The 27,803-nt window shown below is 41.9% G+C and overlaps 1 protein-coding gene across 1 annotated transcript in view; it reads right to left on the bottom strand.

Moving 5' to 3' along the window:
- USH2A (usherin) overlaps positions 1 to 27,803 on the bottom strand; it is a 588,113-nt gene that overhangs the window by 458,681 nt on the left and 101,629 nt on the right. Inside the window, exons 11-17 of the mRNA XM_056852957.1 lie at positions 27,505 to 27,700; positions 17,339 to 17,980; positions 15,899 to 16,085; positions 13,070 to 13,233; positions 8,301 to 8,459; positions 4,376 to 4,870; positions 1,925 to 2,197 (exon numbers count right to left, since the gene is read on the bottom strand). Of these exons, the coding sequence (XP_056708935.1) occupies positions 1,925 to 2,197; positions 4,376 to 4,870; positions 8,301 to 8,459; positions 13,070 to 13,233; positions 15,899 to 16,085; positions 17,339 to 17,980; positions 27,505 to 27,700 (2,116 nt within the window). The remainder of the gene's footprint in view (positions 1 to 1,924; positions 2,198 to 4,375; positions 4,871 to 8,300; positions 8,460 to 13,069; positions 13,234 to 15,898; positions 16,086 to 17,338; positions 17,981 to 27,504; positions 27,701 to 27,803) is intronic.

Below are 27,803 nucleotides of genomic sequence, written 5' to 3'. Positions count from 1 at the left end.
CAGTAGTGCCTGCCTTCAAGGCTTGATTTTAGTCAATAAAAAACAGGGGGAGGGTGCAGGGCCCTTTCCAGGGCTATTTTGGCCTTTGAGGGAGGATTCATTGGAGGCTGGCACACCAGCGATCACAGGGCTACTTGTTGCTATGTGATTTGCATGACTTACCCAGGTCTAGATGCTTACTACTGTTCAACAGCAGCTACCTCATAAAAGCCAGTGCTGTGGAAGCTCGCTGGATGACCTTGGGCCAGTCACACGATGTCAGCCTAACTTTCCTCACAGAGTTGTTGTGAGGATAAAATGGAGGAGAGGAGAATGATGTAAGCTGCTTTGGGTTTCCCACTGGTGAGAATGGTGGGGTATGTAAAAAGTAAACAAATAATAAATATAAACAAGTAATCTAAATAAGTAAAGAAATAATAAAATATATCTGAATGTGGGGGCCAGATAAGGGGTAGTTTGCTTGGTGGGCGGGAAGGAGAGAAGGAAACAGGGAAAGCTGTGTATATATGTGCTGCCAGGAGGAAACAACAATGAACAGTGTGGGGAGGAGGATACAGGGGATAGCGAGGTGCCCCCTGCAAGTCCCTGCCCATTCCTCACCATGCAACTGGGGCCAGCCCTGTGTAGATTTACAGTAGTCTAGCCTGGAGGTGACTGTTGCATGGATCACTGTGGCTAAGTCAAGGCAGGAGAAAAACAGCCCCAGCTGCCTAGCCTGGCAGAAATGGTAAAAAACCATCCTGGCTACAGCTGTGACCTGAGCCTCCATTGACAAGGAGACATCTAGAATCACACCCAGACTCTTGACGGTGGACACAGGTGTCAATTGCACACTGTCAAGAGCAGGGAGTTGGCACTCCACCTCCGACCCTCCCCAACCCAGCCACAGGACCTCTTTCAATGGATTTGATTTCAGTTGACTCTACTTTAAACCATTTTGTCACAGCTTCCAAGCACCTGGTCAGTGTGTCTGGGGCTGCATCTGGCTGGCTGTCCATCAACAGGTAAAGCTGGGGGTCATCAGAATAGTGGTGACAACCCAGCCCAAAACTCTGGACAAGCTGGGTGAGGGGGCATATGTAGATGTTAAACCACATGGGGGAGAGGATCACACCCTACGGAACCCCACACATCAAGGTGTGCTGCACCTTCTCCCCAAGCACTACCCTCTGTCCCTGACCATTGAGAAAGGAGTGCAACCATTGGAGGTCTGTCCCTCGGATTCCAATGCTGGTGAGGCAGTGATCTAACAGATCATAATTGACCATGTTGAAAGCTGCTGATGGTTCTCATAAGATCAGCAGCACCGATCTTTTTCCAAACATACCCTGCTTAAGGGCAGAGTATAGATATAGATATACTGGTGACAGACATGTGTTTTTATTTCACATATCTCTGCCTTATCCACACAAAAAGTAGGAGGTTTTGTTCTCTTTTTTACAATGCACAGGGGAGGTATACAACTATCCCACCACTTTATCTCAGCTCCGCCCACTGCTCTAGGCACCTGTCTCTGTTCCAAGCTTGTGTCTGATATTGGGTCCAGGAATGGAGAAAAGTGTTTGAGGTGGCCAACTGCATGGAGGTAAGGCATAGGACGAGATGGGGAAGATTCACCACAGCTTTCCAATGAACTCTTTTCAGCATCAGAATGAACTCCAGCTTTGAATGATCACCCCCTCATGTGTTGTTTGGCATTAAAGTGCAGCTATAACTTCTTAAGGAGTTGCTATTGAATTAAAATGAATTGTATTAATGCAATGAATTAATTTATTGAATTATTAATAGGAAGTAAATTTATTCTCTATAGTACATATCAAAATATACTACAATAAACAAGAAGGAATGATAAGGAGCCAGTGTTGGCACACATTTTCCAAGAGAAAAACCTAACTTTTGAAAATGAATTTACAACAACTATTACCTGCCTCTGCAGTCCTCTGTGAAGTCCATTTTGAAAATGTGCTCCCTGCCATGTTGACAGAAAGAACACGGAACTCATACTCTGTAAATGGTTCCAAATCAGTAATTTTGGAGCTAGTTAGAGGTGGTGTCAAAGCATTCTCATTGGCAGATTCTGTCACTGGATGAGGACTGTACCATCCGCTGGCTTGGAAAATACGACTGTCAGGGGGCACAAAACTTCCATTTGATTGTAGTACTCCTTTCATGTACAGTTCATACCTAATAATTATACCTAGAAACAACAATGACTGATTAACCAAAGGAATCTATTACTCTGACATTATCTGAAATCCTACTATGGCCGCTAATATGTTGTTAAAGAAACCATGCATAGTGATGCTACCATGTAAATATACTTGTTTGCCATGGTGGATGACCTGCACTGGGAGATGGACAGAGGGAGTGTGACTCTGTTTATTCTCCTGGACCTCTCAGCAGCATCCGATACTATCAGTCATGGTATCCTTCTGGATTGCCTACCTGGGCTGAGATTGGGACGCACCATTCTACAATGGTTCTGGTCCTACCTAGAGAGTAGGTTTCATAAGGTGGTGCTGGGGGACTGCTGTTTAGCCTCTTGGCCTTTGGTCTGTTGGGTCCCACAGGGTTCCATCTTGTTCCCTATGCTCTAACATCTTCATGAAACCACTAGGGGAGATCATTTGGAGATTTGGGATGGATTGTTACCAATATGCGGATGACACATAGCTCTATCTCATACTTCTAGCTGATCCCAGAGAGGCTGTAGAAATCCTGAACCAAGGGAGGTTTGCACTCCCCTTGAAGGAACAGGTCCATAATCTGGGGGTGCTCTTGGATCCAGGCCTACTACTAGATAAGCAGGTGGCAGCTATGGCCAAGAGAGCCTTTTACCAGATTTGACTGGTTAGCCAGCTGCAGCCTCTCCTGGCCAGAAAAGATCCAGCAACTGTGGTACATGCCTAGATACCTGCAGATTAGGTTACTGCAATGTGCTCTATGTGGGGCTGCCCATTGACTGAAGTGAGTGCAGGAGTGGGTCATAAGGACCATATCACTCCAATCTGTACCCACCTACAATGGCTTCCAATTTGGGGGGGGGGCACAATTCAAGGTGCTGACCTTGGCTTTCAAAGCCCGATGTGTTTGGGGCCAACATACCTGAAGGATGCCTAATCCCTTATGAACCTGGTCAACGGTTATGGTCATCTTTGGAGGCCCTGCTTCAAGTGTCCCCACCTTATGATATTAGGCATGCGGCAACCTGGGAGAAGGCCTTCTTGATCATGGCACCAAAGCTCTGGAACTCTTTCCCCAGGGAGATTCATCTGTCCCTTCTGCTATAGTCTTCCGCCAATAAGTAAAAAACTTTTTTTCATTTGGTATTCCTTCAATGATCCTTCCTTTCTAACCAAGGTTTTTTGTTTTGTATGTATTTTAATTGTGTTTTTTTAAGTTGTTTTGATGTTTTGTATGTATTTTAACTGTGTTTTTTATTTTTTAAGTTGTTTTGATGACGTATGCGTCGTATGTTTTTATTATAATAGTTTTATAATGCAATTTTATCATGCATCTTTTAAATTGTTAGCCACCTTGGGGGCCCTTGTAATGGCAGAAAGGAGGGATATAAATTTTGTAAATAAATATGAATAATAATTTTTAAAATGTACATATGAGCCATCAAGTTGGAATTAACTTACGGCAACCCTAGCTAGGGGTCTTCAACGCAAGTGAGAAGCAGAGGTGGTTTGCCATTGCCTTCCTCTGCAGAGTCTTCCGTGGTGTTCTGCCATCCAAGTACCAACCCTACTTAGCTTTCAAGATCTGACAAGTATGGGCTATACCATGCCACCTACCCATTATGTAAATACATGATGAATACTATAGACACAACGCCCCCACCCCCGGTACATCTGTGTCCTGTGAGAGGAGATCAGCACAATGTTCAATCTTTTCTTTCATTTTTTTCCTCCTCAGCTGTTTCTGCATTATATATCTGAAAGAAGTACATCACACTGAACCCACACTTACTTTTAATGATTGCACGCACATATCCCTACAGTCATCCAGATGTCTTTCTCCACCTTGGGACTGTGGCCTACAAGTTACTTGTAATCCAGAGAATCAGAAAATGTAGGGTACTGGAATGGAAAGGGACTACTAGATGTATATATGACAGTGTGCAGAGAGACCTGCACTGAAAACAGTGGATGGCATGTTGTAAAGGAACATATTATAAAAGGCCAGTCATAGAGTAAGATGGGATTACTTTGGACTCATGCTGATCTCTTTCCACACGTTTAGCTGTGTCTATAGGAAACAGATGGTGTCCAGTAACAATAGTGTAACTCTACACAAAAGCCTACAAAGCTCTTCAGGTCAAAATATGTGTTTATCATAATTTTTAGTAAATAAGGATTTCAAACCCTACCATTTGGTTTCTTGGGTGGAGACCATTCTACAAATAATTCTGTTGAACTGATGCTGTCTATGACTGGAGGTTGCTGCTCCTCTGGAGGGGCCTGTGCAGTAATTATTGCCACTGGCTGGCTCTGCAAACAGCCCCCACTAGTACAAGCTTGAACATCGAAACTGTATTTTGTAAACGGGACCAAATTCCAAAGAGTTGCAGAGGTTTCTAAGCCTTCATACTGGCCACACGGTTGAAGGTCTATTGACGAAGTACATGTCAAAATATATTTCTCTATAGGACCAGAGTCATTTGATAAGGCTGTCCAGTTGAATGAAACAGAGTATGGCCCGACAGGAAGGACTGAGCTTAAATGCAAGTTTCCTACTGGTATTCCAGGCTCTGTCCTGTAAGTCAAGGCTGCACTTCTTGTAGATCCATGGACGCTGCTGGTCTCAAGGTAATATGAATAAAAGGTATAGGGAAACAAAGAGCTCTCGGTGAAGACCTGGCTGCCTGTAATGGATGCATAAAAAATTAGAACCCAATTATCAAATTATTATTTCTTCTAAATTCATTTTCAATTCCACAATTGTTAGGGCTGCCAGCTCTGAGTTGGGAAATACCTGGAGATTTTTGGGGCGGAGCCTGAGGAAGGCGGGGTTTAGGGAGGGAAGGGACCTCAATGCCATAGAGTCCAATTGCCAAAGCAGCCATTTTCTCCAGGTGAACTGATCTCTATTGGCTGGAGATAGTCATCACAGCGGGAGATCTCCAGCTACTACCTGGAGGTTGGCAGCCCTAACAATTGTAAATGTTCCCAGCTAAACTAGAATGAAGGAGGATTGGAATATAGCACACAGTGAATTTCAGCAACAGTAAGGGACAGGAATCTGAAGGCCTAATATTTGTAATCAGTTAAGGTCAGTATTGTATGATTAGGTTGAGATACAGGTTGGTGTCTTTTAAGACACTGTTCTTTTTCTCCATTATCTCACAGTTTATCTACTCAGTGTTCTTTGTTTCTAATAGAAGAACTTTAAAAATCGTTTTACTGTAATGTTGTCAAATCACCAGTCCAGGTTTGGAGACTATTGTTAATTTTCCTTGAAAAGTTCAATGCTTCTACATTTATAATTTCAAACTCTCATTTAGTATTTAGGCCTGTGTGCACGCAGTTGCACTTACATGTTGTCCCCTGTGTGTATTATAGATGCTATACACATACTGAGAATACAGTCATAAACATAAGATCTGACAGCATTAGCAAATTTTTCTTAGTGTTCAAATGCCAAATAGTAGATTATTTTCACATCATTAATTATCATGATTGTCAGAAAATGTCAGAAAGGTAATTTTTTTGAGAAAAAGAAAAAGAAAGAACAGTTGTGGCTTTAGAAAATAATGATTTGTTGAACAGTCTATATAAGTCTATGATTAAGCAGCCAGTAGGGAGTTAATACTTTAAGAATAGCTGCTCATTTATGCTAGTTCTACTTTGAAACAGCAACAGAACACTAATGTACAAGAATTGCTCTGTACAACTGTATAAATGTAATTCTAATGTTCTTACCTTCTCAGCACACGGCTCACAGTATGCCAGTTCTATGATACCTGAATTGTCTGCTAGTTTGTTTCTAGACTGAATTTAAAATGTTAGGTTTACTTTTTAAAGCCCTAAATGGTCTGGATTCAAGGTAACTGAGGGACTCTAGCAGAAAACTACCTATATGTCTGGTGGTCCCCTTTGTGACCTATGAAGTTAGATAAGTCATGTAAAATATTTTATACAATACTTGGAATGGATCTGGTTGGCATGGGGTGGGGAATGGGTATCTTCCAGTGCATTCCTAAGGAGACTCCAGTCTAAACCCATTCATTTAAATGGGCTTAGACTTGAAGGGCTGTCATATAGAGGATGGTGCCACGTTGTTTTCTGTTGCCCAAGAAGGTCAGACCAGAACCAACGGGTTGAAATTAAATCAAAAGAATTTCCGTCTAGACATTAGGAAGAATTTTCTAACAGTTAGAGCGGTTCCTCAGTGAAACAGGCTTCCTCGGGAGGTGGTAAGCTCTCCTTCCCAGGAGGTTTTAAAGAAGAGGTTAGATGGCCACCTGTCAGCAATGATGATGAGAGGGAGAGCATCTTGGCCATCTTCTGGGCATGGAGTAGGGGGTCACTGGGGGTGTATGGAGGGAGGTAGTTGTGAATTTCCTGCATTGTGCAGGAGGTTGGACTTGATGACCCTGGTGGTCCCTTCCAACTCTATGATTCTAGGGTTGTCAACCTCCAGGTACTAGCTGGAGATCTCCTGCTATTACAACTGATCTCCAGCCTGCTATTACAACTGACCTCCCGCCGGTGATGAAGCGGGACCGGGCAACCCTAGCTGAGACTAGAGTAACTCTCCTTAGGAATGTACTGTTAGTCTGTGAGACTGTGCTAGCAATTGGCAAATCTATCCAGAGGCCCTTCTTTGTGAGCCAATCCACTGAGTAGCCAAGACTCAGATTCTTTTAACATTTCCTATTTATTGAACAATCGTTTGCCCCATATATTGGAGACGGTGGCACAGTTTTTAAAGTTTGTTTTAAAAGCCCACTGAACGGTTAATTAGATGGCAGTATCAACAGACAGCGCTATTTGATGTAACTGTCTTTTAACTGTTCCATAAAGGGCACTTTTAAAGATCTCCATTCCTTTTGTACCCTTTTTGTATTATGTTTTTATGCCAATAAAGGAATGACGGAATGAGTAGCCAAGACTGTGCAACTCCCCTCCCATGGAAAATCCCCCCCCCCCCGCCCAGCCAGTGGAGTCTCAGTACTGTACCAGGTGAAATCAGTGATTTTCAGGAAATCTAAATATTTTTGCTGCTGTTTGCTGAGTTTATTGCTGGCTTGCATTCCCCCCCCCCCCCATTGGCTGTTTAGTTTTCATGCTTGTCTCTGCTTGGATTTTCAATAGCATTCATTATTTTAATAGACTGTCATTAACTGCCTCGAGAATGTTATAAAACTAGAAGTAGAATATATTTTTAACAATAAATAAATGAATAAATAACCCTGGTGGATTGCTCTGTTCTTGTTAACAGGTCAAGCGAAAAAGCCTAGGGGCCTTCCTCACATATTTTTCATTTAGATATTTACTTCTTCCCAATGGGGACCCAAAGTGACTTCTCTAGTTTATCCTCACAACAACCCTGTGTGGTAGGTTAAGCTGCTGTGGAAGCTTGCTCACCTTAGGTCAGTCATAGACTCTCAGAGTGGTAGGGTTGCCAACCTCCAGGTACTAGCTGGCGATCTCCCACTGTTACAACTGATCTCCAGGCGATAGAGATCAGTTACCTTGGAGAAAATGGTCGCTTTGGCAATTGGACTCTATGGCATTGAAGTACCTCCCCTCCCCAAACCCCACCTTCCTCTACCCCAAAAACCTCCCACCAGTGGCAAAGAGAGACATGGCAACCCTACAGAGTGGACATTTGAACTGGGGTCTCACAGATCCTAATCCATCATTAATCAACACGCCACATTGGCTTTCACTGTCATTAAAATAAGCAGGCTGGACTTTCTGTCACTTGCCATAATATATTGTTATGTTGACTAAAACAAGGAAGAATGGAAAGCAGTAACAAATAACCTGAGGTAGAAGTAGAAAACCTGAATGAGAAGTTTATTTTATTCATTTAAAACATTTCTAAGCTACCTTTTCCACCCCGATAGGATCCCCAATGCTGCAAAATGAAGTCTGAAAAGTATAAAAAGATTTGTAGTTTGTGAAAAATCAGACCCAAGATATTATTTTTAGTATGTATACAGAAGAACATGTGGATAACAGGCAAATACTATCCCAGTTGAGAATGGCAACTGCTCAAAAAGATGAAAAACAGAAGAATGTATTTTAAATCTATATTCTACATATGTAGTATTCATTAGCACTCACTGTAAGGGTAATGTTCCTTCACTGTATAGATTCCACTGCCATTTCTGTACAGATTGTAAGTTAACCAGTTAGAATTTGGAGAATCAGGGGGATTCCAAGAAAGATGAATAGCAGAAGAATTTAGAACTTGTCCTCTTGGTGAAGGCTGCTGGGATGGGGCTGTAATAAAATAATGACATATTTTTGCAGCAAAGTCAGCTATTAGACATACTGGTAAACTAAAGTCCATGTGACGCTCCCAGGCCGCAGAAAAGGCGCACGGGCCAGAGGTGGGGCCTGCCTGCGTGCAGGAAGGCCCCGCTGGCCGCTCCCAGGCCGCAGGGAAGGCGGCGGCGGCAGTGGTAAGTTCCCCTTCCCTCCCCCCCTCCCTCCCCTCCCCTACTGTATTGACCCGCGTATAAGCCGAGTTGGCTTTTTTCAGCCCTTTTTTTGGGCTGAAAAACTCGGCTTATACGCGAATATATACGGTATATAAGAAAAGTAATACTTTTCCGGGAACTGTACTAGGGAAGCTGTTTTCTAGTTTCTGGGCACCAAAGGAGACAATCAGTATACATTTATTACATTTTTGGTCTGTCCTTTTTAAAGGAGCTCAGATTGGCATGCTTAATTGTCTCATCTTTTATTTTATCCTCACAACAACCCTGTGAAGTAGGTTTTGCTATGGGAGAGTGACTGGCCTAGGACTACCCAGTTGGTTTTACAGAATAGTATGGATTTGAATGCATGGGTTGGACACATTAATTTACAAGTACAAAGATGATGAAGATGAAAAAGAGTTGTTTTTTATATGCAGACTTTCTCTACCACTTAAAGAAGAATCAAACCGGCTTACAATCACCTTCCCCTCCCCTCCCCACAACAGACAACCTGAGAGGTACGTGAGGCTTAGAGAGCTCCAAGAGAGCTGTGGCTAGACCAAGGTCACCCAGCTGACTTCATGTGGAGGAGTGGGGAAACCAACCTGGTTCACCAGATTAGCATCCACCACTCATGTGGAGGAGTGGAGAATCAAACCTGGCTCTCCAGATTACAGTCCACTGCTCCAAACCACTGCTCTTACTCACCACACCATGCTGGCTTTCCCCAAGGTCTGCTTTTCCCAACAGGAAAGGGATCACGGGACCTATGTGGAGTAATTGCCTTGTGAGTTAGGGGCTGCAGTAAAGAAGCAAAAGGGGATAAAACTGACCTCCTTGCCTCTTCCCGCAGTGCTGCAATGATGAAAGAGGGAGGAGAGGACAATTATGCCCCCCTGCCTTCCTCAGTGGAACTATCCCCATCCTTGCTAATATGATCTCTATTCATCATTGTGGATTAATTCAGAGTTTGAAATATAATAGTATGTTGCTTTTTCAGAAGATGCACTTCCATTCAACTCATTATCATGTCTGCATAATTTCATTTAACAAAGCACAATGATAGAGAGAATGATTTAAACTGATGGAGAAATAAAAATTATTGTATCATATCTTTGTCAAATGTTCAGTGCAGATAACAATTAATGATCTTGCTGCCATTACATCAGATTATTATCTCTCTCACATTTTACATCAATGCTAACTTTCACAGCTTTGAAATACAGATGTTATATTGTTAGAGAGAGGAACAGCAGCAATGTATCACTATAAAAATCCAGCCAGAAATTACGTTGTGGCTAGCTGTATCTAAATGTGTGCACACACAAGATTTTTGCACACATCAGGATCTGTTGACTGTTTTCCCAGAGGGGGTCACCCTACTGAATCCTCAAGCCACTCTTTTAAAAGATGCTTCTGATTTGTCACAGTGAGATACTGAATATAACCTAGCTCTGTAATCTCTGATGTACCTATGCTGTTGCTTGTAGAAGATTAGTAATCAGAGCTGTTGGCTTGGATCCAGTGCAAAGTTTCTATGAGTGCAAGGATTTCTGCCCATGGAGAGTGACTCTCTTGGCTGCCCCATCTACTGGCAGATTGAAACACCCTAAAAACTTTAGGGGTCATTTTAGGCTGCTGAAGGAGGGGGAAACTAAAAAATGTTATTTTCCACAGATGGAAAATTTCTCTGAGATGCTACCTGTTCCATGCGCAGGACCAGCTACACAGGCACAGTTGGGGAGTCACAATGCATGGATGAGACAATGGTGTAGGCAGGAGGGCTTTAGATGTGTTAGGAACTGGGCAATATTTTCAGACAAGCCAGGCCTGTATAAAAGGGTTGGGGCAGCACTTGAACCAGGATGAAACCAGACCACTGATGCATAACATAAAAAAGGTAGCAGAACAGCTTTTAAGCTGAACCTGGGGGGAAAGCCAAGAGGAACTGAGAAGCATCTGGTTGAGCAGACTCATTGCAAATGGACAAAGGGCTAGCTTCTGATTACCTACATTTGGATGTGGTAGCTATGAAAAAGGGGATGATAAAGTAAAGTGGGATAGTCACTCAAGGAGGACCTAGGGCACATGCCAGGCAAGTCGAAAAGAGAGACTGTGTGGAGGTGTTATATGCTAATGCCAGAATCCTCCAAGTGAAAATGGGTGAGTTAAAGTGCTTGGTTTTAAGGGGAAACATAGATATACCGTATATACTCGGGTATAAGCCGACCCGAGTATAAGCCGACCCCCCCAAACTTGAGGCCAGAAAAGGGAATTTCTTATTGACCCGCGTATAAGCCGAGGGTCAATAAGAAATTCCCTTTTCTGGTAAAGCTGCGCTCTAAAATGGCGGCCGTCATTTTAGAGCGCAGGGAAGATCTTGCCCCTGCCCCAGGTCACCCTCCCGCCGGCCTCCCGGGACCTCCCAACCTACCCCAACCCACCCCGACCCCAGTGCCATTCAAGGGGGGAGGGGGAAGAGCCCCTGAACCCCCTACTCACCAGGAGAGTCGGCGGCGGCAGCAGCGGCGCAGCCTTCCTGGCCCTGCAGGAGGCCCCTGCCGGCCGGAGGAACCCTCGCGGGGCCGGTGGCGGGGGCGGGGCGGCTTTGCCGGCCCTGCAGAAGGCCCCTGCCGGCCGCTGCCGGCCGGAGGAACCCTCGCAAGGCCGGCGGCGGGGGCGGGGCGGCCTTGCCGGCCCTGCAGAAGGCCCCTGCCGGCCGCTGCCGGCCGGAGGAACCCTCGCAAGGCCGGCGGCGGGGGCGGGGCGGCCTTGCCGGCCCTGCAGAAGGCCCCTGCCGGCCGCTGCCGGCCGGAGGAACCCTCGCAAGGCCGGCGGCGGGGGCGGGGCGGCCTTGCCGGCCCTGCAGAGGCCCCTGCCGGCCGGAGGAACCCTCGCGGGCCCGGCGGCGGCGGTGAGAATGGTAAGTTCCCCCTCCCTCCTCTCCCTCCCCCCTCCCCTACCCTACCGTATTGACCCGCGTATAAACCGAGTTCGGCTTTTTCATCCCTTTTTTTGGGCTGAAAAACTCGGCTTATACACGAGTATATACGGTAGTGAGCATTACAGAAACCTGGTGGAAGGGAGAGAACCAGTGGGATACGATCATCTCTGGATACAGGGAAGGGCATATTGGAGGGGGACGTGTTGCTATGTACATTATGGAGGGCATAGTGTCTAATAATATTCACTAGAAACCATTAAAAGGGCAGACTCATACACAGAATCCTTGTGGGTGACAATACCAACCCCCTAAGATAATTTAGTGCTATGGACGTTCTATCGGCCTACCACAAAAAGGCTCAGGATGATCTAGATATGGAGAATTAAATCAGGGAGGCATCCAAAGGTGATGAAGGTGTAATAATGGGAGACTAACTACCCTCATATTGACTGGCTAAATGCATGCTCCAGTCAAGCCAAAGAGATCAAATTTCTAAATAGCCTCAATGACTGCCCTTGAACAGATGGCCATGGACCCAACCAGAGGGGAGGCAACCCTGGATTTAATAATCAGTGGTGCTGCCGGAAACTTAATGTGGGATGTGGAAGTGGTTGAACCAATTGGCAACATAACTACAATGGCTTTAAATTTAATTTATATGTGTTTGGGAAACCTCACACAATTACATTTAACATTAAAAGAGGGAACTTCTCTAAAATGAGGAACCAGGTAAAGCATTATTAAAGATAGAATTGTCAAACATATAGAAGGGCAAGCCTTGCTGAGCACAAACCAACATGGCTTCTGCAAAGGTAGGTTCTGTCTCACTAACCCTTTAGAGTTTTTTTAAAGTATCAATAAGCATGTGGACAGGAACGAGTCTGGTTGAAAAATAGGAAGCAGAGAGTAGGAATAAATGGTCAGTTCTCACAATGGAGAGATGTGAGTAGTCAGTTCCCTCAGGCATCTGAGTTGGGACTGGTGCTTTTCAACCTTTTCATCAATGACCTGGAGCTGGGGGTGAACAGCAAAGCAGCCAAGTTTGCAGATGACACCACATTATTTAGTGTGGTTAAAACAAAAACAGATTATGAAGAATTCCAAAAGGATCTCTCCAAACTGGAGGAATGGGCAAATGAGATTCAATGTAAGCAAGTGATACATATTGGGGCAAAAATCCCAGCTTCACATATACACTGGTGGGATCTGTGCTGGAAGCGACAGATTAAGAGAGGGAAACTGCTGGAAATTGACTTCCTTTCATTGAAACCCAAAACTATGCTGTGTCTTTCATACAAAACATCAGGTTGTCTGACTAAGAAATAACAAAATATTAATAAAGGTAGAAAAAAGTTTAGAAATGGAATGATGCATAACATCTATTACAAACATTAACTATTGTTTAACATTCACTAAACCAATAAGAGCACTGAATCAAAAGATATGCTCTTAAAGCCAACACTTACTTTTACTGCAGCCAAATAGGTTGTCGATATCCAAATTACTAGCATTGGGAACACAGTTGTCACATTTTGAGCCAGTTACAAATTGTTTACACACACATTGTCCAGTAATGGGATGACAAGTCCCATTAATGGCTCCTGCAGGATGACAATTACAATGCTGACATCTATAAACAAAAACAAATCAAGAAAGTAATGAAAGCACATTAACACTTCAGTCAGACACAGTGGGGCACAATTCACTGGTTTCTTTTGACTCACATAATTATGCATTGCAGATGAAGAACCTAAAAACCTGGGCTGCAGTAGAAAATATAAACGTTGTTACCTCTTCAAAGTTTTTTTTTTTTAATGGTTATTTGTTTAGATATTTATACCCTGATTTTTTGCCCAACAGAGATCCAAAGCAGCTTACGTCATAGTCATCTTCTCCATTTTATCCTCACAACCACACATGAAATAGATTAGACAACGAGAGAATGATCAGGCCCGACATCACTCAGTGAGCTTTCATGGCAGTGCAGGCATTTGAAAGCTCACAAGTCCATGAATGTTCCCCACTGGGCAACTAGGCCTGGCCTGGCAACCAGCACTGCACATAGGGTTGCCAGGTCCCTCTTCGCTATTGGCAGGAGGTTTTTGGGGCGGAGCCTGAGGAGGGCAGGGTTTGGGGAGGGACTTCGATGCCATAGAGTCCAGTTGCCAAAACTGCCATTTTTTCCAGGGGAACTGATCTCTATCGGCTGGAGACCACTTGTAATAGCAGTAGATCTCCTGCTAGTACCTGGAGGTTGGCAACCCTAAATGCACATCTCACCCAAAATTTTCCCAAAGAGGGGCTGCCAGGGGTATGGAAGGAGGGTAAACTGAAGGGTGGAAGATATAGGTAGGTTGGATGGTGGGTGGGAAGGAGAGGCGTCAAGAAATGTGGAGAGGCTGTGGGGGCTTTTGGTGAAGGGGAAAAGGGAAATGGGGGAGGGAAAAATGATTATGTTCCTTGCAGTTCCTTTCAGGTCCCCCACTTGTACAAACACATTGTGCTTTAAGCTCTGTAAAAACTATTCTTTGACTCCAGCCTAATTATTCAACTGTAAATGAAAAGTAATAACTATATTTCCCCCCAAAATATTATCCTAGGAGAAACATATTAAATATAACAAACTATTTAAAATCATTTTGGGGGAAAGCAATTCACAAATATTTGAAAACTGCAACTCTCTCTCTTAAGGAGCGCCTTTAATAACTCTTACTGTGTGATCTCATGAGCTCAACACCCTTTAAAAGACTGATAAAAGCCAAGGAAGCAAAATAAGCTGCAAATTTGTTTAATGGAGTAATATCCCTTTGGGGATAAATAAAAACATTCTTGGAAAACACAAAATGGTCTCTTTTTTCACTTTCATAATCAAGAGAAAAGAGTGATCATGACCCTCTCCCATTGTATTAAATTCCTTCATCTACAAATACTGCATCTAAATCTCTTTTAAAATAGTCTGTTTAGACTATTTAGCTGTCATAACTGCAGAAAATGGTTTAACAGTGAGAAAACTATCTGTCCAATAATACAATATTTGTTACTTCATAACTTCATTACATGCTAAACTTCTTTTTTTCCCTTCTTTTTTTTTGTTTTATTTTTTTGTTAAGAGGTTTAATGGATTTCCTCACTCATAAAGTTAGGGAACACACAGGTTACAAACTTTCTCTTGATCCTAAACAGTGGCTAGAATAGTGTGTGTTTTTAACCCTCCAAAAAACTTATTAGACTTCTGCTAGCTGCTGCCAAACTTTGTGCGGCCCTACAATGGAAGTCCTGTGCTTCTCCTTCTTCAGTCACTGGCTCACAAGTCACTGGGATATGGCCATTATCCCAGGTAAAGGTATGAGGAGGTGGACACAAGGATTAGAGGTTCCCGGGGGGGGGATTATATTTACCTGATCCAGGGAGTGAGGTCCAGAGAGGCAGCTGCAAGAAGGGGGAGAAAAGAGGAACTGCACATGCAAGTGCAGGGCTCATGTTCTGGATCCAAGGGGAAAAACCCAGGGAAAGAGTAAGGGGCTAGGTCTCACTGTACCTGGCAATGGCTGGTCATGGCCAGTGACAAAGACTTGATTGTTCTAGATTGGATTAGGAATAGGAAAAAGAATAGAACCTGGAGGTGAGACAAATCAGAAACAATATCTAGGAACTTGTGGAACATTGGGCTATAGAACTGGAAATGAAGGCGAGGTCTGGAAAGGATCTGGCAGGGAGAATCAGAGTGCTTTGCCAGCAACTTGATGCGATTACTGTGTCCATCCTGATTTTCTGAATGGAATTCTGCTATTGATGAGATTTAACAAGGTGTGTCTTATCTGCTTAAGGAGAGCTAAAGGAATGCTAAATGAATCTGTCTTTTGTCCCTTTGTCTTCTGGTGTTCCAAGGAATGTTCCTCTAAGAGCCTGAACATTGCCCAGCCTGAACATTGCCCAGTCAGCTACTGTAGCATGGCACAAACAAGATGGATGCCAGGAGACCCCTGTTTTTCTCTGGCTATACAGCAGTGTTCCATCCTTGCACACTAGCTCCAGTCCCGAACACCTTGTTGGGTGTACAGGGAGGTTTGTTCTGTAATGCAGTACACACAGAAGCAAAGCTTAGGATCCAAGCCTGTGTTTTTGTGAGCTTTTGTACTGTTGGCTGTGAGCAGTGTCCATGACTTGCACAACAATCAGGAAAATATTTTCAAGCTTACTTTTTGAGGAACGGGTCTCCCTCAACAAAGATAAAAATTATGAAATGAAAATATAATGTCACAAAAATGTGTCTCACCTCTACAATAAACACTCACCTCCCAGTTTCAGAGTCAAATCCATAATACAGGGCTCCACAGTGATCACATCTCCTCCCTGCTACAGAGGAATCTTGGCAAATGCACTGGCCAGTGTGACTGTCACAATCAACCACGTCCACTGACCCAGATGTGTGGCATAAACAGGGAAGGCAGCCATTAACACTGTGCGGAGAAACATAAAAGCCTAATAAAGAAGGAAAGTGCAAAAATTCAGTGATTAATACATCACAAACCTGCAAACAAAACAGAACAACTATAAACAAACATCTAGCAAAAATGGGATGTTAAGCAGTGGCAACCTTTAAAGCTTTTGAGAAGTCAAGACGTTTCCCATATATTGCACTTAATATGATAAATACCCTTCTCTTTCTGTCATATCCATTTCATTTTGCTCAATTGGGATTTGGTTAAATGCGCAAACAGAAATAAGTAAATAGATGAGTGTAGGAAATGATTTAAATCGATGTTCGATATGGTGAAGAACCACCTTTTCATGAAATCTGGTTTTGCTGCATATCTACATGTAACTTAAAAAATGTTCCATCTAATTAGCAGGGAACTCTTGAGGACCGTTCCACTAACACATGAAAACCATCTTGCCAATTTTCAGAAACACACAAGCAAGTACCTCCATTTTTGTCAATTAAAATTCTACCGTACAATGGGAACAGGAAAGTATGTATTGGCATATGAGTTTCCCTTCGTTTCCTGGCACCTTTAAGGAGAGGGAAATCAATTTTTTTTTAAACGAATACTTTTTACACAAACAGGGGAGGGGGAATCCTACACTATCTAAAAACAAAATGAGATTGCAGGTAAAAGCAGATGGAAGTCCTCTAGTGGATGTAAGCAATTTCGCTCTTTTCAGTTTGTTCTGTCAACTGCACATTTTTAGAAGTGAGAGAGAGCAGAATAAATCTTTGCTGTTCTTTTCTCAAGGACAAAGGTGGCCCACTGGCCCAGGAAGTCCTAATATCATTTCTCCCTCTATCCCTGCCTGCTCTCTGATTAAGTGCTTCCTACTGAGGGTCAGCAAGTCAGGTAACACTAGGGAAGAAACCAGAGGGAAAACAGACATGCCATATTTATTAACACACACATCAAAATAATGTTAAAAAATTTAAAAAAACGTAATGGAGGTTAAGCGGCATTTTTAACCTCTCTTCCAAGTCTCTACAATGAAGTTCTTAGTGTCCCTTTCATTGTACAATTTATAATACATTCATTTTGAAATGCATTTCTTGCTTTAAACTTTGTAAAGTGAGGCTCATAGTGCATGCAGACTAACTATGTTCAGGCTTTTGAAGTATAACGAGATTCAACTAACAGTACACTAAAAAATCCATTGTTGTTCACCCCACGCTCACACCAGAAAGGAAAAATGCATCTTGCAAGCAATTAACAATTAACCAGAATATTTTACTATTATTCCCGTACCTGGTTTACACTTATTACACTGTCTCCCATGACGATAAGGTGAGCAAACACATTGTCCATTGATATGGTCACAAACTGTTCCTGGTAATGTCCCCGAAGGATCGCAGTCACAAATCTCACATCCAAGAAGGTGTCCAAGGGTGAGATTGTACATATGAGGCATGCACCGGTCACACTGAAAGCCTGTGACACCAGTTTTGCATAGGCACTGTCCTGTCGATTTGTCACATAGCAAAGATCCATTTACTGTTCCAGCCTTATCACAGTTACATGGCAAGCAGACTAAAGAATCTTTTTGCTCCACTCTATAGTGCCCATCTAAGCAGTCGTCACATTGCCTTCCCCCAAAGTTAGGTTTGCAGATACACTGTCCTGTCTGAGGATCACACACAGTACCAGGAATAGATCCCTTTTCATTACAGTCACAAGGCTTACATCCAGCAACATCCAGCCCATAAAAACTATCAATGCAGGTATCACAGTGAAGTCCTTTGATATTTTCCTTGCAATGACACTGGCCAGTCAAAGGGTTACAGAACTCATTTGTGGAGCCATGGACGTGACAGTGGCAGGGCTCACATCCATCTCTGTTAACACTTTGAAGGAGTTTGTACCGGAAGTTGCAGTGATCACACCTGAGACCTGAAAAGAGACCAGTTGTTACTATAAATGAAGATGGGGAGGGTGCTATGGAGCAAAGGTTTCACTATGCATCATTTCAGCCACAGCAGAACTAAACGCCAGCAGCCTTTGCACTTGAACTCTAGGAACCATTGTTGAACTCTAGGAACCATTATGAAAAGATGACACTCACTGGAAAAACCAATAATACTGTGAAAAGTTGAAGGCAGCAGGAAAAGAGGAAGACCCAACATGAGAGGGATTGACTCAACAAAGGAAGCCACAGCCCTCAGTCTGCAAGACCTGAGCAAGGTTATTAATGACAGGATGTTTTGAAGGATATTAATTCCTAGGGTTGCCATAAATTGGAAACGACTTGACAGCACTTAACACACACACACACGCGCACACACACACACACAAAACGCTTAAATTAATACAGCATTTCATATCGTTTTACATATATCACCTCAATAATCTTTATACCAGACCTGTAAGATCTAAGACAATATTTTTATACAATTGAGCGCAACTTACACATGTGTGTGCTCACGTCTCCAGCTAATACCCCCACAGAACATTGTGTTCTGCTAATTCTTTTTTTTTTTTAATAAGTTTTTATTTATATATTGGGAAGGGTACAGGAAAAAAAGGGAAAGGTAAAACGTTATATATATAAAAACAATATAATATTAGGTAGTAAGCTCAGGTAAATACAACAAAATTTTTTAGTCAGTTATAATACATTGTAATACAATCTTTGAATAAAAAGTGATTATAAAATATCATTCGTTTAATCTACTTATGCCACGTTAATGTTCTGTTATGTAAAAATCCAGAGTTTACTTAGCAGTTAGTTGAGAGATGTTAGTTAATGCATAGCCTGTTATGAATTTTAAAACCGGCGTACTTCATTCAGTTAACTACAATTCATATAAGTATAAAATGACGCCCATTTCTTATCAAATTGCTCTGTAGATTCATTAGGTTTTAAATTTAACTCAAAAGTCATTTTAGCCATACTGGCATATTCTAACAGTTTATCTTTCCAGTCTTCTATTTCGGATATATGGGTTTGCTTCCAAGTTCTTGCCAGAACAATTCTGGCTGCGGTTGTAGCATATTTAAAAACGTCATGGAATTTCAACGGCAAGTTTTGTGGCACCATACTGAGTAAATAAAATTTGGGATCAAATGTTATCTTTGTATCTAGTATCAACTGAAGTTCTCGATGGATTCTTTTCCAATATATTTGTAGTTTTGGACATGTCCACCAAACATGGAAATAAGAACCATCCGTGTCTTGACATTTCCAGCAGGCGCCTTTTTCCCTGGGAGAAGTCATCTGGGAAAGCATATTAGGGATCAAGTACCATCTATAAAATGTTTTATACCAGTTTTCTTTCACTTCTTGGCACACTGTATATTTCATTTCAGAAGTGCAAAGTTTTTCCCATAAATCCATGTTGATCATTTCTCCAAAATTTTGCATCCATTTTATCATATTAGTCTTCACTTGTTCTTCTTCTGTATCATATTTCAAGAGGCGTTTATAAATTTTTCCTAATAAATGAGAGTCACTTTTGGATATTATCTGCTCAAATTCTGTTAACTCACGAAATGGCCGGGGATATAAACAATCTTTTTGTAAATTAGACCTCAGTTGTAAGTAGGTCAGCCAGTTTAGTTTTTGAAATTTTTCTTGAAGTTTGATCAGGCTTTTAATTTCTCCTGTGGGCTCTATCATTTCATTGTAAGTAAAATAAACACCCGGTTTCAGTTTGACGTTATCATGATATGCTTCGATTGGCGACATTATAGATGGTGGAGAAGGACTTGTTCTCTTTTTGTATTTTTTCCACACTTTCAGTAACGCCATTTTGATATCGCAATCTTCTGGTTCCTTATTCTTTTGAATTTTTGTTGTAGAATCCCATAAAACTTTGTGAAAACCTTGTCCGAGGTCCGCTCGTTCTACAATTACATGTCTGTCTTTAGGATGTTTTATCCATTCTGTGATCCAGGTTAGACAGGCAGCATGGTAATATAGTTTAAGATTAGGTAATGCCAATCCTCCTCTTGTCTTTTCGTCTTGTAACACTTTAAATCTGATTCTCGGTTTTTTCCCATTCCAGACAAATCGGTTGATTTGTTTTTGCCAGCTTTCCATTGTTCTGTCAGGAATGTCAATCGGCAAAAATTGGAATAAAAAGTTTAGTCTTGGGAGTACATTAATCTTTATCACCGATATCCTTCCCAGCCAAGAAATATTCATTTTAGACCATAAACTCAAGTCTCTTTCTATTTCTCCCCAGATTTTCAAATAGTTTGACTTTAAAAGTGTCTTGTTTTGTGAAGATATATTTACACCCAAATATTTAACTGGATCCTTGGTAATTAAACACCCGGTAATTTCTTTGATATGCTTGTCTTCATCAGTTGTAGTATTAAAAGTCATAATTTTCGTCTTGTGTTCTGCTAATTCTAATCTGCTGGTGGTCCCTGGCCCTAGGAATGTGCGGCTGTCCTCAACAAGAGCCAGGGATTTTTCAGCCCTGGCTATATGTGTGTGTGTCAAACACTGTAAAGTCGCAGCTGACTTCTGGCGGCCCCAGCAAGAGGCTTTCAAGGAAAGTGAGAACCAGAGGTGGTTTTCCATTGCCTTTCTCTGCAAAGTTTTCCTTGGAGGTCTCCCTTCCAAGTAGTGACCCTGCATAGCTGTCAAGATCGGACGAGATTGGCCTATACCATGCCACCTTTCCTTCCAAAGTCCCTCTTAGCAACTGGTGGGATGTTTTTGGGGTGGAGCCTGAGGAGGGCGGGGTTTGGGGAAGGGAGTGATTTCAATGCCATAGAGTCCAATTGCCAAAGCAGCCATTTTCTCCAGGTGAACTGATTTATATCGGCAGCAGATCAGTTGTAATAGCAGGATATCTCTAGCTAGTACCTGGAGGTTGGCAATCGTAATACCAGTGTTTATTGATATATCTTACTAAATATATGTATTGCTTTTCAGCATGATCCAAAACAAATAACGTTTTTGTGTAAAGGTGTTACTCAATTAACATTGATAGTACATTTGAAACCAAAACTGTTTCCTTAATGCATTAACCTGTGCCTCCATTAGTCCTCTGCTCAAAGTCATGACTTTATGCTGCCTCCAGCACCACAACAGGGATGTGTTGTTGCTTTTTGCAGTTTTTAATTTTTACTCTGGCATTTTAATCTGTAAATAATGCAACCTAATAAACAAAACTAGAATATTACTTGAGAACAGCTACCGTGTTTCCCCGAAAATAAGACACTGTCTTATATTTATTTTTCCTCAAGAAGACACACTATGTCTTATTTTCAGGGGATGTCTTATTTTTATTAACAACAATCTACATTTATTCAAAGATAGTTAAGCACAGTATCCTGCTCCTCACTACACTGAGGAGACTTTTACTTTCACTTTCACTCCCTCTGTGCCCCGGTGCAGAGGGAGCCTCCCGGCCAGGCCAGCAGAGCTCCGTCGCGGCTGGCACCAAATCGAACTGGGCGGGGAATGGCCTTCCGGGAGGCAAGGCCCTTGGCCTTCCCTGCAGACCGCCGACCAGCTGAACAACGGGCAGGCCCGGCCCGGGAATGGGCATCGCAGGGGAAAACGGGTGGGGCTACAGGACGAGTGGTCTGATGCCGAGGAAACTCTCCGGGAACAGCAAACTGGCAGGAAGTCTTGGTACACTGCATAGCCACGCCTATCACTATGTCCTATTTTCAGGGTATGGCTTATATTGCGCAAATGCTTAGAAATCCTGCTACGGCTTATTGTATGGGTATGTCTTATTTTCGGGGAAACACGGTAACTCACTCCTGTGCTTTTCTCATTTTTTTATGATGAATGTAAAATTCTCCTCTTACCCCCACTCAACTGTATTATAGAGTAACTAAAATAAAAGTCCTGTGTTGAACCAAAATAGATGGAATTTCTTTTTTAGTTATATAAGCACAGAAAAATATGCATGTAGAGTTTCCTATGCAGGGATAAAGAAAATCCCTAAAATGGTGGGAAATTATATTATATATGGATAAAAACTGGAGAACTCCAACAGAAGGCAAGTTCCTTTAGCAGTGATGAATGGCTCACCTAAGGCATATCATTTAATTTCAATAAGGAAAATAAAAAAGGACTACTATTGCCGCAAATTTTAAAAATAACTGTATTGTTAACAAGAATTATGACTCATTTTGAACTATTAAAATTGGTCTACATGGATTCATATCATATCAGTTTTAAAAATATGTGCAGTGCTTATTTGAATATGCCATACATATTCCTGACAGGTAATCTATTCCTAACGATACTGAGAAAGGCCTACAGGGCATCACACTCAATGTTAACAAGTACCGGGGAGTTAGCACACTTGGCATTTAATTCACATTCTTCTCCCTTTTTTATTCTAGATGAATGACCTACTTTAATAAAATTATTGGTGCTAATGTATTTTACTGGTGATAGGATCATTAGTAAGATTTAACAGTTGTGCTAACTCTTAACAGCTCATGCTCCATAACATTGCAGTACTTAGTTACATTTTCTGTTATCAAGCTTGTTTAAACAGATGCAATGACAACAGACTCTAAGGTTACTTGTAAATCCAGTGATTTGTTAAAAAATTCAACACATATTTTATACACATACCGAATACATATCATTACAATACAGCTATCTTGTTCAACCATAAAAGGTGGCACTACCTGTCCTCATGACAAGTGCAGCCAAGAGGGAAGATCTGCAGAAACTCATGAACTTCCCATTCTTGTTCAAGAGTTCTGATAAGAAAAACAGGGTTGCACTTACCTGTAATGTTGTTTATTGAGTATCTTCTGTGCAGACACATATAGGGACTGTGCTTGTGCAGGCCAGCAACAGACACAAACACATTTTGCATTAAAGGGGTGCCCCCTATCCCACAGCATGCAAGGAAGCATTTTCCCACTGAAATATTCACATGCTGTGAGGGAGGCGTGCCCCCTTCCCTAAGTTTCCTGAGATGCTGGAAGTTCCAGAAGAAAGAATAAGCATAAAGAGTGCTCATAAGAACATAAGAACATAAGAAAAGCCATGCTGGATCAGACCAAGGTTCATCAAGTCCAGCAGTCTGTTCACACAGTGGCCAACCAGGTGCCTCTAGGAAGCCCACAAACAAGCAGCAGCATCCTGCCTGTGTTCCAAAGCACCTAATATATGCATCATGACTAGTATTCATTTTGACTAGTAGCCATGAATACCCCTCTCCTCCATGAACATGTCCACTCCCCTCTTAAAGCATTCCAAATTGGCAGCCATCACCACATTCTGGGGCAGGGAGTTCCACAATTTAGCTATGTGTTGTGTGAAGAAATACTTTTTTAATCAGTTTTGAATCTGTCATTCTCCAGCTTCAGCAGATGACCTTGCATTCTAGTATAATGAGAGAGGGAGAAAAGCTTCTCCCTGTCCACTCTCTCCATACCAAGCATAATTGTATGGACCTCTATCATGTCTCCCCTTAACCACCTTCTTTCCCAGCTAAACAGCCCTAAGCGTTTTAACCACTCCACCTAGGGCAGTTGCTCTAGTCCCCTGATTATTTTGGTTGCTCTTTTCTGCACCTTCTCAACCTCTGCACCTTCTCAAGCTCACAGTGGGGCAGGAGGGAGGGAATGTGTGCTTGCACCGATGTCACTGGATGAACAACAGTTACAGGTAAGAGCAACCCTGTTTTCATCTTTGACCTTCTGTGCAGTCCCCACACAGGAAGTTATAACAAGCTACTCAAGGAGGTGGCACTGAAGGTCTCTGTGAAACAGAACATGTATTATGGCCTTTCCCACTGCTCACTCCTTTCTTGAACTAACATCTGCAGAGTGACAGCATACAAAAGTGTTGGCTGAAGACCAGGTGGCTGCTCTGCAGATGTCCATGAGAAGTATCTGTGGAGAAAAACTGCAGAAGAAGCTTGAGCTCTAGTGGAATGTGCCCGTATGTGGAAGGGACAAGACATTCCAGCTTGTTGATAATACAGTTTAATGGTGGTAAGAATCCATCTTTATAACATTTGAGGAGAAGCAAATTTGTCTTTACTGGGAACCAAACGACAAACAAAAAGATATTAATCTTTCTGAAATGAGTGTGTTCTTCTTAAATAAAATAATAAAGCTCTTTGACCATCCATCGTATGCAGGGTATGTTCCACATCTGATGACAGGGTGGAAAAACTAGTGGTAAAGTCAAGTGATATCTTGTTTGTGACATCTGAAATCTAGACCAAACTTTAGGAAGAACTTGGAGACTGGGATGCAAAACCACCTTTTCACCGTGAAAACTTAATAAAGGAGAATCTGCATGGAGTGCTGCTAGTTCCCCTCTTCTTCTGGCAGAAGTAATAGTCACTAGAAACAGACTCTGAAGGAAAGTAATGGAAGGGAGCAAGTAGCCAGAACACAAAAAGACTATACATCAATTGAGACAATACTAAAGAAAGACTGCATTGTGGAACTGTAAGGTCTATAGGTGGGAAAAGGTTATATATCCCTCTCATTAACTGTTAGGTATAATGTGAGAAAACACTTTTACCTCCTGATGAACTCCTACAAGAGGCAACTGGAACTGGTGATTGGGATCAGCACCAAGGCAGATCCGAGGCCAGAACTGATAGAACCAAGTCAATGGATTTGGCCCGAGAAGTATGCTACATAGCGATAGATGGCTTTGTTGACAGGGTTGAGGAGCCAAAAAGTGCCTTTTCCCACAATGCCTCCTTAAGTCTATTATAATGCCCGCTGCCTTAAAGTTCTATTATAACAAGCTTTAGGGGTGAACTGCTGACACTGGTGGTAAGTACAGATGTTGTGGTACTCGCTAAGGCAAAGCTGATAGAAAGACTAATCAGACTGTCATTTTCAGACCACACTGGGTGCATTTTTAAGTGAAGATTTCTGTGACATTTTATTTTTCTTTTAAATCGTTCTTGCCCTTTATCAGAAACCGGTGAAGAGTTGCAAGGAGAAAAGAAACCCCAATGCGACACTAGAAGAGGATTTTTTCTCACCAGCAGTAAAGAGAGAATTGAGGGAAAGGGTGCCCCTTCCTCATGGGATGTGACAGTATCAGTGAGAAAACACTGCTCCTGCACTGTGGGGCAGGGGCATCCCTCTACTGTGCTAAAGCTAGAAAATTCTTCTCCACAGCTGGACTGCACAGAAGACCAAAGATGAACTACTTGTTTGTATCAAACAGTTCTTTCTCTCCCTTGTTTCTCCCTTAGCTCAGATTCCTTCATCTTCTGCATGAAGTGAAAGAAACTGATAATTGATGGAGCATACACAGAGACAAGCAAGTAAAAAACTAGCATGCATAAAAAATTATAATTTCAATTTGTACAATTTTCAGTTTTTGAAAGTCTGTGAAATCTGAAATGGAAGTTCAAAATCAGAATCTGTGGATCATTCAGACACTCGTTCTGAATGGAGAAACAAGCTTGACTTATGTTATTCACTTCAAAGATATATTATTTGACAGAACTGATGAATGGGAAATTATGGTCATTTATGCATGGTCGCTTTACCCTCCTTTATTCCCTGTTTCAGCCAGGGTCAAATTTTTCAGTATGCACATTACCTCATTCCTTGGAAGCTCAACGCTGTTTCAACGCAAAACAAACCCAGCTTTTCCCATTCCTCTTCTGGCCTGAATTAAACCGTTCATCCTGGCTCATTCTGGAGTCACAGAGCATGCATACTCTGTTCTCGGGTTGAGCTTCGCCCCACCCTTTTCCAAACCCCTCTTCAAGGCAGCGTGCAGATAGCCAAACAGGGGAAGCACAGAATATTGGCTTCTTTCACAGCCAATCACGAAGCAGTGTGTAAAGAGGCAGGGATTCAAGTGCTTCCTGCTATCTCGGAGCTCTTTCTAAGCAAAAGAAAGGCTTTTTTAAGATAAGGCTTGGATTTCTCCCCTCCTCCTTTCAGATTGCTCCATTTTTTATTTTTTGTTCTTAAAATACTTTTTTATGCGGCAGTTGGGTCTGGGGGGGAAGGAGATCTCTCAGGGTGAGTACTGCGAAGTCAGCCAATTATATAGCAGCATTTAAAGGGGTGGGACTTGATCTGAACTTGGTAGACTGCTTTTCTGTATCCATGCCTCCATTAGCACACAGTTTCATCCCTCATTATTCCAGCCAATGCATACAGTTTCCCCCAACCCAGGTTACTTTGATCCTGGCTGAATTGGGGAATAAAGGAGGTTAAAGCAACCATGCATAAATAACTTACATGAAAGTTCCACCCTCTTAGCCCATGGAAAATAGACTGTCGTGGAAAATACCAGCATGAAACTTTCTCCATGACATACTAGTTGGCCCTGTTCAAGAACTGGGGTGGGGGGAGCAACCCCTTACCTATGGCCCAAAGGTTCACATACTAGAAAGTCTTTAGCATTGTTATGAGTATAAACTGGCCCTAAATCCTTTTAGAATGGATGCAATTTAAGGATGGTTAACTGTGCAATGGTTTTTGACAATGGGATTTCTATCATGCAAAGCTTTTATTAGACCATAACATAGGTCTTAATAATGTAAAAGGCTTTTTGATATTATAATACATATTTAGAATCAGTATATGTCTTAGTTAATTTTGTAATAAAATGGTGTCTACTAGAATGATTCTAAAATGTTCTTTTAAAATCACATGTCTGGGGCACGTACAGCTACCACTCAGGATTCCTTTCATCAAGAAATTCTCCTTGCATAATATTCCCATACATCACTACTTCAAAGAACATTATATACACTGTATATTTTGGGTGCTTGATAAATTTTATCCTTACATAGATGTGGCTCCCCTCAAATATGCTGGAAGTAATAAATTGCTATAATCAAATCTAATTTCTGGAAAATACCGATGGGAATAACAAACAAAAAAGCATGTCTTGTTAAAAAAATGATAAATAACACCGAAGGTAGCAGTTTATTATAATCAAGTTGACATTGAATTGCAAAATTAAAATTATGTGGCCCTTGATAACCAGCCCTAGCAATGCACAAGATCTGCAGAATTATGTTGACATTTTGCATTTCATAGGAACAGTTCAAAAATCATAAGAGGGGGATAAAAGATTTATCACAAAGGACCTTGTAGCACAGCGTATTTTTGAGGGGTAAACATCCATTTATTTTGACCTGAAAGGAAACTGGCATAGAAGCTACCTGTTTAAAATTCATTAAGGATATAAAATTGGGAAAGGACTAATTTCTTGAAAGAAACATTTGTTGCGGTAAGTAAATTACACTATTTCTGTGTTTTATTATTATGGAGTGACAGGTGTTGATGTTACTACTAAATGCCGAAACATCTAAAGAGCAGATTAGACTAAGCCTTAGGCTGCAGTTGGGATAGGATTATTAAATTAATAACTGTATATTATTAATCCACATATGCATCATTAAAAAATCAGCATCAATTTTTTAAATTTTTTATTTCTGAAGGAAAGAAAGAAATCTAGATTCTTGCATAGCACCTACCGATAACGTTTTCTTTGCACTTGCACTGGCCTGAAATTTGGTGACAGGTAATATCTCCATTGACTGTCCCAGAGGTATTACAGTTGCAGGGGCTGCAGCCCTCATGGTTTGACTGTTGCAGATTGAAGAATCCTTCCTGGCACTGATTGCACTGTCTGCCAGACACATGTCTCTTACAATTACACTGTCCTCCAATCTAGAAAGATACAAAAAGAAAATTGTGGTAGAATGATGAACACGTCTTCTTTTTCAGATGGGCTCTCATTAACAACATGGGTGGGCTGACAGGCTCAAAACCC

Source organism: Euleptes europaea, chromosome 7, assembly GCF_029931775.1.
Source record: "Euleptes europaea isolate rEulEur1 chromosome 7, rEulEur1.hap1, whole genome shotgun sequence".
NCBI classification, from domain to species: Eukaryota; Metazoa; Chordata; class Lepidosauria; order Squamata; family Sphaerodactylidae; genus Euleptes; species Euleptes europaea.
The sequence above is the reverse complement of the archived record's forward strand: the minus strand, read 5'-3'. Positions and strand labels throughout refer to the sequence as shown.